Below are 12,102 nucleotides of genomic sequence, written 5' to 3'. Positions count from 1 at the left end.
GCAAAAGTATTGGAGTGGTTTGAGATTTCTTTCTCCAATGGATTAAAGCAAAAAGAGATTAAATAAAATATTTAATCAATTGCTCTGCCGAAAGTTAGGTAAATTATATCTGGAGCATTCCCCTCATCTACCAATTCAGTGACCTTATCAAAAAAAGAAAAAGTTATGCTGGCATGTTATGAACATGTTAGCTTCTTGTGATCATTACTTTTTTTAATTTTTATTAACTGTCATTTTAATAATTCATACTAAGGAGATGCATTGTGGGAAGATGGTGGAGTAGACCATGAAGTTTTCGCACCCTCCTGATACCTCTCGCAAACAACTAAAAATAACTCTACAAAATCACAAAATCACAAAAAGTAAAAGGAACAAAACAGACAGGAGTCCAGAAAGAAGTTGAACAGGCAAGGATAACTAAGGGGGAAGGTTTTCAATTTCCCTGGCCTTAGTCCCACCGATGTAGGCTCTGTGGATAGGAACTGAGCAAACAGAGTGAAAACCACAAGATAGCCTGGATTACACCTTGTTTGCTGAGCTTAGGAGCCTGCATCCTGGAGAGTACCATTGGAATCCACAGGCAGAGAGCCCTGGAAGTAGCAGAGTCTGCTGCAGCTTGGCTCTGAAGACTCCCACTATCCCACGGCTGGGAATTTTAGAATTGAAAGAGTAGACACTGAGGAGTCAGTGGACACTAGGTTCTGAGGATAAGAGCTTAGGCATCACTACTAGTGAGGAAGAGATTTTGGAGGCCAGGGGAATGTAGACTAGACTCCTGCTCTATCCCAGGCTGTGGTGGTGGGAGATGAAGAGAAAGGAGGAAGTATACCCCAATAAGTGTGGTAACTGAGGAACTGGGCTTGCTGAAACAGGAAGAAGTTGACTGGCTGTTTGCAGTAGTAATTTCAGAACTACCCATAGGTTCTTGTCTGAACAAATGAGGTCAATCATGGGTTAGGGCTTGAGCAGAGGACCTAGGATTACATCTGACACTGGATTATAAAAATTGGAAAAACTAAATAGGACTCAGTAAAAACAAACATACAAACACAAAATTTTGAAATGTGAGGTAACATCCACCAGCATAATAGGAACCCTGAAAGCCAGTAAAAAAACAATAATTAAATCTATTTACCTAGTTTCTAAAATTCTACTTAATTAATTAAAATTAGTAAGCAAAGGAGAAATACTCTAACTCTTGTGAAGACAAAGAAGATCATGGCTCAAACTTAGAGGATGGTGAAGTAAAAAACATCAACTTTGAAAATAGCAAAGAAATATAATAAATGGCCACAAGCTTAAAAAGAGCATTTGGAAGAGCTTTAAAAAGATCTCAAAAACTGAATGTGAAAAGTTGAGGAAAAATTAGGAAGAAAAGTAAGAGTAATGCAAGAAAATCAAGAAAATTATGAAAAATCACCCAAGTAGAAAAAAAGAGGTCCAAAAACTTATGGCATAAAACAATGTAATGAAAACTAGAAATGGATGAGTAGAAGCTAACAATTTCCTAAGACAACAAGAAATAATAAAGCAAAATCAAAAGAATTAAAGAAGAGAATATGAAACATTTCATCACAAAAACAACTGACTTGGAGAATAGATCAAGGAGAGACATAAGATAAGTTTAATTCCTGTAAAGTTATGATAAAAAAGAGTTTAAATACCATACTCCAAAAAATCATTAAGGAAAATTTCCCAGAAATTCTAGAATCAGAAAGTAAAATAGCAATAGAAAGAATCAATCAATCACCATCTCAAAGAAGCCCAAAGATAAAAATGCACAGGAACATCATTGCTAATCTCCATAGTTCCCAGGTTAAGGAGTAAATATTAAAAGTAACTAGGGGGAAAAACAATTTAAATACTGTGAAGCTAAAATCAGAGTAACACAAGACTTAGCAGCATCAACATTAAAAGAATGCAGACCATGGAACACAGCATTCTGTAGAGCAAAAGAATTGGGCTTAGAACCAAGAATCACATATTCAGCAATGAGCATAATTATAAAAGGTAAAAAATTGATATTTAATAAATTAAAGGAATTTCAACTCTTCCTGAGGGAAAATCCAGAATTCAGCTGAAAGTTTGATCTACAAAAAACATACAAAGGTAATGAAGAAAGACTAATCATAAACGACCCAAAAGGTCAGAGTTTGATTCCTATATTGGATCAGGTCATCTATAGTCCCTGAAAATGGCATAATTGACTGAGTATTTTGAAGGGGCTTATATGGAGAGATGACTTGAGGTTGAAGTGATTGGAATGGAATGAAGTGAAGGGCAGTGGAATAGACCAGAAGGAGGTAAGGTATGATGGCTATCTTATATGGAGGAGGAATTAGTAGAGGAACTATTACAGAGAATGGGAGGATGGGGTAGATGATTGGCCTTACTAGAAGTCTACTCTCATCAGACTCAGGATAAAGTGAGAACACCTTACTGAGAACCAGACAGGTTAAAGTGATCAAATTAAATACTGATGTAAATATGGAGACAAGGGACTAATGTTATATTATTAGAGCAGTCATGATTTTTTTAGAAACAAGATGTAAATCTATATTAAGAGTTGTAAAGGATTTTTCTACTAATAGCAATACAATGATCCAGGACAGCATTGAGGAACTTAAAAGAAATAATGCTATCCACATCCAGAGAAGGAACTCTGGGAGTAGAAATACAGGAAAAAACAGATCTAGTCTTTATCCATATAGAAATAAACACAAAAAATATTGGCTTACATTAAATAGTATAACTGATTATAATTCTATAGAGCTCTATGCATACATTATCTCACATGATCTTTAAAATAATCCTGCGAGATCGATTGTACAAGTATTATTATTCCCATTTAACAAAGAAGTCTCAGAGGAGCTAAGTCCTTTGCCAAGAGTCACGTGTCAAGAAAGTGGTTCAAGTAGGAACAGAACCCCAGTCTCCTTACTTCTTTCAAAGGATCCTAAGATACAATCCTGAAAGAGACCTAAGAGATCATCTAATTGAGCTCCCAAACTAAGATCAAGAGAGGTTGAGTGGCTTGCCTAATGTCACACAGGTAATAAGGAACAGAACTAACATTTGAATCCAAGTCTTTTAACTCAAAGACTCATTGTGTTTCTCCATTCTTGAGCTCTCTTCCACCATATCCCATTGACAATCCAAAAGAAAACCACCATGGAGTTTCCATAGGCAAAGTATTTGGACTTACCATGAAAATTTTGCATTACCTTCTCATCAGGTGTAGGGGAGAACATTTTTTCTTCCAGGGGATGCTTTGAGAAATCAAATGGATATGAAACCACTAAATCACCCCCATGGAGACTGGCTGACAGTACAAATGGAATGGTCTTCATCCACTTCATGACAGCTTTAGTCTCTGGAGCCACCTGAAAAAAAAGAGAACAAGGACTGGAAAGGATCTTAGAGATCACTGAGTCCAATGGCTTCTCTTACAAGTGGGGAAACTGAAGACAAAAATGAGAAGTGACTTGCCCAAGGTCACACAGCTAGTTAGTAAAAGAAGTGAGACAAAGTCTTTTTATTCCAAATCTAGTCTTTTCCTATTGTCATACAGCTGTTTTTCATTCACGTCCAACTCTTGTCTGGTTGTGACTCCTTTTGGAGTTTTCTTGGCAAAGGTATTGGTTTGCCATTTCCTTCTCTAGCTCATTTGACAGATAAGGAAACCAAGATAAACAGGGTTATGTGATCTGTCCAGCATCACACAGCTGAAGCCAGATATGAATTTGGGAAAATAAGTCTTCCTGACCTAAGTCATTCTATCCACTGTGACACCTAAACTACTTTTTTCTATCAAACCACATTGTCTTGATTCTTTCAAGGTTCAGTTTGTGTGCCACCATCCCTGAGAAAATTTTGCTGATCCCCCTATGACCTAAGTATTAGTGTTTCCTCCTTCTTCCAATTATGATGCAGATACATATCTATTTACACATTGTATTCTCTTCCCACCCCAGTCCTCATGGAATGGAAGCTTAGAGAATGTGTTTTAATTTGATTTTATTTTTGCAGCCCTAGAACCTAGAATAATACTTTGCACAGAATAGACACATAATAAATGCTTTCTGAATTAGACTGTTAACATTTATTTCATCATTATCCCCATCAGATTTGAATTTCCTATTCAGTGAAAATGAAAGGTCAAAACTAATTCAACAATTATTTATTAAGCAAGAAAGGCGGGGATATCCAAGGATCACCACCTGGGATGGAGGTGGGTATGATCTCTAGGTAAGGAATAATTCAAGTAATGTCGACTCTTTACACAGAACATTATGCTGGAAAGTAGAGAATCAAAGTTTGGGCCATTTAGTTCCTGCCATCAGGTAGCTTACAATCTAATAGCAGATAGACCACACATAAAGGGAAAAGTCTAATGCACAATAATGTTTTTGTTCAGTCATATCCAAATCTTTATGACACCTTTTGGGGGTTTTCTTGGCAAAGATACAGGAGTGGTTTGCCCTTTCTTTCTCCAACTCATTTTACAGATAAAAAAATTGAGGCAAACTGTTAAGTGACTTATCCAGGGTCATACAACTAGTCTGAGGTTAGATCTGAATTCAGAAAGATGAATATTCCTGACTCCAAGCCCAGTGTTCTATCTACTGTGTCACCCAGCTGCCTGTATAGGAATTTCAAAAGAGAGGCAATTCAAAGGGCATGCAGTTTCATTGTTAAAGGAGAGGAAATTTCTCTATTAATATAATGTAGTCCTGAAAAATTAAGTGACTTGCCCAGGGTCATTTGGCAATATATATCAGAGGCAAGAATTGAATCCAGATTTTCCTGGTTTCAAGGTTGTCTCTTTATCCATCATGTGCATATTATCTGCCAGTCATAGTGTTAAACCCTAGGAAAACTAAAGAAAGGAAGGAGAAAGGAACAAGAATTTATTAAGGAATATTATGTGCAAAGCATTTTTTACAAATATTATCTCATTTGATATTCACAATCCTGGGAGGCAGGTGCTATTTTACCTCCATTTTAGAGTTAAAGAAACTGAGGCTAACAGAAGTTTAAATGACTTATCCAGGGTCACACAGCTAGTAAGTATCTGAAGTCAGATTTTTAACTCAAGTCTTCCTGACTCTTGACCAACACCTATCCACTGAACCACCTAGCTAATTCAAAAAATAAAAATAAAATAAATAAAGATAAAAGTGAAATACTTTCTAGCTTTCAGGAGTTTGTCTTCTAATTGTAGGTACAACAGCATGATAAGGCGGATGAGTACGTAAAGGTATCAGGAAAGATCTCCTGCAGCTCTTACATTGAGTTCTGTAGGAGCCCAAGGATTCCAGGACTTGGAGGTTTGGAAGGAGATCATTAAGGGGATGGAGGCATCAGTATGTATGGACACTCAGTGGGTCCAAAGCAATGGTGGATAGGAGATGAAGTGGTATGTGCTAGGAACAGCAAGTCGGCCAGGATACCTTGGAGAGCGTGAAGGAAGTCATGTACAAACAGACTGTAAAAACTAGAAGATTTCACAGCGTGAAGAGCTTTAAATGTCAAACTTTGAGTTTTACTTACTCCTACAAGTAAGAAGAAGTCACTGAAGATGATTCTTGAGTGTGTGTTTGTGGGGGAAGGGGGAAGAGACATGGGCAGACCTCCAGATCCCCCCTACCTGCTGAATGATGTATGAAATCCATGTCATACAGTGAAAAAAGCAATGAATGAATTTGGGGACAGAAGATACAGGTCTAATTCCATCTCTGCCACTTGCTGTTTTTGTGACCTCATATGAGGCATTTAGCTTCTCTGCCTTCCAGGTTCCTCATTTAAAAAAAAAAAGAAAGGTAGGTAAGGTACCTTTCCACTCTAAACCTATGATTCTGTGAAAGTCTCCCATGAAAGTAATAATGGTAATAATAATAATAATGATGATGATGATGATGATAATGATAATAGTATATTAGTAAGTAAATAGTAAGCATTATAAAAACAATTATATGTATTTATATACTTTATATATCATTATATATATAACTATTAACATTATTCATATAAAATATATAAATATATATAATTATTGATGTTAGTTATATAATAAATATATCATGTCATATATTACATAAAATTGCATATTTATATAATAAATAAAATATATGTAATTTATATGAACACCACAATTAACATTAGTTATATAATATATTATACGATATGCTATGTAAAAGTATATTAATAAATAACATTATTGACATATTTATCTAATAAACAAAATATATAAATGAATATAATTATTAACATTAGTCATATGATATATAAAATTATGTAAATAAAACTAACATTATATAATAAATAAATATAAATAATTAATACATAAATTATTAGCATTAGTTATATAATAAATATATTTATAATATAGTACAGACAATGATATAAATAAAATTAACATATTTATGTAACAAATATAATACATTACATAGATAAAATAATAATTTTTTATATTAAATATAAATTTATATATAAAATTATATAAGTAAAATTACCTACATTTATATAAGAAATATAATAAATGATATAAATAAATATTAACATGTTTTATGTAATATGTTATATAAATTATACAAAGTTAACATATTATTTATATAATAAACTCCATATTATGTAAGTAAATGAAATAACATTTTATAATAAATAATATATTGTGTAAAATTGGATAAAGAAATATAATAATTATTAGCATATTATGTGAATTTATTACATAATCTAATCACATAAAGTTATATAAATAAATATACTGCTTGTTAACATATTATTTATATAATATATAAAATTATATAAATATAATTATTATAATTATTTATATAATACTTTATAGGTTCCAGATACTATGCTGAGTGCTTTACAATTATTATCTCATTTGACACTCATAAAAACTATGGGAGGTAGGCATTATTATTAACCCCATTTTACAGATGCAGAAACTAAAGGGAAAGTAGGTAAAGTGACTTTCCCACGTTCACACAGCTAGGGTGTGTGGGAGGCTGGATTTGAATTTAATCCTCTCTAACTCCAGCCTCATGCTTCAGCTTCAGTCCCTACCCAGGTTTGCTAAAAACTCCCATCTCACGATTCTACTCTCGATCATCCACTAACTCACTCATGCATCTTATCCACCCCTTTGGGTAAGTCATTTACCATCTGTGGGCACTGGTTTCCTCCTCTGTTAAGATAAAGAGACTGGAGTCCGTGGCCTCTAATCCCTCTTCCCACAATAAGAGAATATGTCTATAATTACAGGATCCATTTTTCTGGGGAAAAAAGGAACACATGCACAGACACACACAAAAATGCCCTCAAATATTTTTTCCCCTCAAACCATCCCACAGTTTTGAGTTTCTTGTAAGGATTTCACAAAGGTTGCGTTAGTTGCCTTTGCTCTGCATGGACCTGTCAGACATGCTGCTGGCCAAGCAGTTTTTCAGCTGCAAGCTCAGCAGGACGGGCTTTAATGAAGGCTTTCCAAGCTGGATGCAGAGGGGCTTGGAAATCGGTAGCAGCTTTGGGGACTGCAGCTGCAGATAACTCCCAAGTTATCCCACCACCCGCTTTGGGAAGAAACAGGCGAATTGATGACTTCTGGGGCTGATAACAGGGAGGTTATTCAATAGAAAATTTCGGAGGGACACCACAGGACTGGTATAGATTTAGTCCAACCTCCTGGGTCTTTTATCTCTATAGTCCTCTACAGTGAGGCAGCAGGATACATTGGAAATGACACTCGCTGAGAAGTCTGCAGATACCTCCCCACCCCAACCTCCATCCTCAAGCTGTAGGGATGACAGGGTTATTATTCTACTCCTGTCTTGTCCCCCAACTAACTCACTAGCCCTTCTCACGCTCACTTCCCTCCTCTGCCTCTCAGTAACCATGCCTATAAAATGAAGGGATGGACTATCCACACTGTCCTTTTCTCGGTGTCTGCTGTGCAGCTTCCCTGAGTCTAGGACAGGGCAGCTAGGTGGCACAGTGGAATCGAGAAGACTCACCTTCATAGGTTCAAATCCAGCTTCACACACTTACGAGCAAATCACTTAACCCTGTTTGCCTCAGTTTTCTCATCTGTACAATGAGCTGAAGAAGGAAATGGCAAACCACTCTGGTATCTTTACCAAGAAAACCCCAAAAGGGGTCACAAAATGTCAGGCACAACTGAAATAACTGAACAATAACAATAACATATGGCTTAGAGGTTTGCAAATGTTTTTCATACGTCATTATCTTATCAGATAAATCCATGAGAGTGAGAAAAAAATGGATTAATTGGGCGCTTCATAATATTTCTAACTTAGATCTTGGAAGGTATCTCATAGGTCATCTAGTCCAGACTTTCCATTTCCTACATAAGGAAATTGAGGCCCTGGGGTGAGTCAGGAACTAGGACACAGGTTCTCTGACTCCAATTCAGAGCTATTTCTAGCAACCCATCACTTTGTGGTTATAATGCACATGTTTATCCCATTTAATCCTCACACTAACTACCACTGTGTTGTGGGTCGGGGTGGTATGTTCATTATTGTCCTCATTTTACAGATAAAGGAACTGAAGCTCTGAGAGAGATTATACAACTTGCCCAAGGTCACACAACTATCAGGTCTTAAAATCAGTATTAGATCTTCCTCTGTCCACTTTTACTTTCACTCTCAATGTTTCATGAAGAATAATGTAAATTGAAGTTATAAATATTTTAATGGTGAGGAAGAATCACTTTCTTCATCTTTTCTACCAAAAGTTTTACAGAGTGCTGGAGAAGGAAGGAAAGAAGGAAGGAAGGAAGGAAGGAAGGAAGGAAGGAAGGAAGGAAGGAAGGAAGGAAGGAAGGAAGGAAGAAGGAAAGAAAGAAGGAAGGAAGGAAAGAAATATATAAAAGATTACATATTTCTTTCATAACCCTATAGCACTTAGCACAAGGTTGGGTTGGGCATCCAGTAGATAACTTATAAGAATTGGTTGATTGCAATGAATTGGATAATAAAGTCTTTTAGGCTGAGAAACATTGTGCATAATAACCTTCCTCTCTCCTGGTCTTCACCTAACACTACATGTCACACTCCTAAGATACACTGAGGTAGTGCTGTATATCATAGATTTTTATGTTTATATCTTATTTCTTTCTTTCCTTCCTTCTTCTTTCCTTCCTTCCTTCCTTCCTTCCTTCCTTCCTTCCTTCCTTCCTTCCTTCCTTCCTCCCAAGCTTTGAGCTCCATGAAGGCCAAAATCTTACACACCTTTCCTAGAGCTAAGCATAAGGCTCTATATACAGTAAGCACTTAGTACAAGTTGTGATTAGACTGAAATCATCTGAGTCCACATGCGTATGTCCCACTTTGGGGTCAAAGGAAAATAACTGATTGAGATAGAGTTGGTAAAAGATGTGTAATTCATACCTTACCCCACCAGTAGTACTGTGAAATGGGGATGTGGTCAGTTCGAACTCCCCGGGTACTTGCTAGACGGTAATATTCTGAAGTCAAGTCAGGGAAGTCACGGTTGAGGTCCAGATGCTGAGAGTTTTGACGGCCATTTGTCCATCCATTATGTCCTACATCCTGAAACTGGATGGTATTTAAGTATATCAGTTAGAGTTCAATACATCAGCTATTTACCAACTCACAGACAAAGCAAGGGTAGAGAGGATGAGGTAGTTAGGTGAAGGGGTAAAAACGATGGACTGGAGCTCTTTGGGAAACCTGGATCTATCAATTAATTAGCACCTATTAAGCACTTATATGCCATGCATTGCACTAAGTGCTGTGCTCTAGCACCTAGCACCAAATCTTTATATGACCTTGGACAAAGTTCTTCTTTAGGCCATAATTTTCTTGTATAAATTGAGTAATTTAAATTGGACAATATCCAATTAAGCTCTTGTTCCAGTTATGTCATTCATTTTTTTGTTTGAATAAATGTAAAAAGTCCAGATTTTGATAAACAAATTCTCCTATATGAATACAATGAGCTTTCAGAATATGAGCTATCAGAAATGATGAAATATAGAATTTCAGAAAAAAACTGGAAGGACATCTATGAACTGATGCAGATCCTCTATGAAAATTAGCAAAACAAAGAGATCAATTTCTAGAAGGACAAAAATATTAAAGAGGGGGGAAACTGTTGAAAGATTTTTGAATTCTGATCAATGCAATGACAGTTCACAAACCTGAAAGTAAAACCATGCCATTCAACTCCAGCCAGAGAGATGAATGCAGAGACAGACATTTTCAGGCATGGTAAATATTAACATTTCTTTTCTGGAAGAAAAAAAGAGAGAGAGAAAGACAGACAGACAGATATATATATATATATATATATATATATATATATATACATATACATATGTATATATATATAGGTAGATAGATAGATAGATAGATAGATAGATAGATAGATAGATAGATAGGTAGGTAGCATGTTTGTGATTAGAGTTTCATTGGAAAGGATTGAGTATCCAGTGGGGGAAAATAGAGAGAAGGCAGTGGGAAGGACAGATTATAATGAATGTTAAATAAATGTTTAAACACATTAATAGCCAAATATTGTACATTCTGCCCTGGCCAGGCAAAATCTAGAAAAAATATTGTACTTAGTACTGGGTGTCTCATTTTCAGAAGGATACTACAAACTAGGATTAGTTCAGAGTGGAACAAACAGGATGATAAGAGAACTGGAAAATATTATTTGCCATGATGAGTTGAAAGAACTAACAACATTAGGCTAGAGAAAAGACTTAAGGGGGAGATGAGAACTGTCTTCAAATATTCAAATGGTATTCATGATAAAGAGGGATTAGACATGTTCTATTGAGCAAAGAACAGAATTACGAGCAATGTATATAACATGCTATAAACATGTTAGTCATCACTGGCCTTTCATTTCTAATAGTCTATGTTCTGTATTTTTAAAGTCTCTTCCACTTCTGAAAGGGAGGAAGATTTCATCTTACAATATAATATTACTACTAGAGTTGTCCAATATTGGAACCAACTATTTCATTAGGTGGAGAGTTTTGAGTCATCAGAAGAGGAGGGTTATTAAATCAAAGACTATTAAAAAGTACTAAATCAAAATCCACTTATCAGAGATGTCACAAAGGGTAGTTTTGTTTAGGTAGGGTTGTACTGGATGCTTCCTTGCATTTCTTCAAGCTCTGATTCTGTCCTTTCATCTCCACTCTTTCCATATTCTGAAGGCTCTTCCATTTTTATCATTTTATGCTTTAGACTTCTAAACTCTTTGCCCAAAGGTTCTATGCTCCTTCCATCTTTAATGTTTTTTTATCATAGGCAGTCAGGTGGCATCATAGATAAGAGTGCTGGACCTGGAACATGTCCTGCTACTTGCTACCTCTGTGACTATGGAAAAGTCACTTAACCTGTTTCAGTCTCAGTTCTTCCATCCATAAAATGAAGATCACAAAAGCAGCTACTTCACAGGGTTGTTTTGAGGATGAAAGGAAAAGACATAATAGCTAGTAATTATATCACATCTTCTACATGCCAGGCACTGTGCGAGGCACTTTACAAATATTGTTTCATCTTATCTTCCTAAAAACCTGGGAAGTATATGCTATTATAATCTCCACTTTTTAAAACCCTGACCTTCAGTCCTAGAATAGATACTAAGTATTGGTTCCAAGGAAGAACAGCAGTAAGGGCTAGGCAATTGGTGTTAAGTGACTTGCCCAGGGTCACACAGCAAGGAAATGTCTAAGGCCATATTTGAACCCAGGACCTCCTGTCTCCAACCCTGGCACTCTACTCACTGAACCACCTTGCTACCTCTATAGTATCCATTTGATAGTTGAGGAAACTGAGACAAACAAAAGTTAAGCGACTTGTCCAAGATCATCTAGTTGGTATATGTCTGAGGCAAAATTTGAACTCAGGTCTTCCTAACTCCAGGCCCATCACTTTATCCACTAAACCACCTACTTGTCTACATTTGCTCAATATATACAAAACCAAAAATTGCTATAAATATGCTAGTTATTGTTGTTATATTACATGTTCTAATAATCATCCATTTCTGATACTCTGCATTCTGGATTCTAAGGTACCTTCCATTTCTAAAATT

General features: G+C 35.9%; 1 protein-coding gene across 1 annotated transcript in view; it reads right to left on the bottom strand.

The window, feature by feature from the left end:
• Window positions 1-12,102, bottom strand: part of CPZ (carboxypeptidase Z) — a 124,141-nt gene that overhangs the window by 96,448 nt on the left and 15,591 nt on the right. The window contains exons 4-5 of the mRNA XM_044680633.1: window positions 9,417-9,578; window positions 3,225-3,383 (exon numbers count right to left, since the gene is read on the bottom strand). Coding sequence (XP_044536568.1) covers window positions 3,225-3,383; window positions 9,417-9,578 — 321 coding nt within the window. The remainder of the gene's footprint in view (window positions 1-3,224; window positions 3,384-9,416; window positions 9,579-12,102) is intronic.

This window comes from Gracilinanus agilis, chromosome 6, assembly GCF_016433145.1.
Source record: "Gracilinanus agilis isolate LMUSP501 chromosome 6, AgileGrace, whole genome shotgun sequence".
Classification (NCBI taxonomy): domain Eukaryota; kingdom Metazoa; phylum Chordata; class Mammalia; order Didelphimorphia; family Didelphidae; genus Gracilinanus; species Gracilinanus agilis.
The sequence above is the reverse complement of the archived record's forward strand: the minus strand, read 5'-3'. Positions and strand labels throughout refer to the sequence as shown.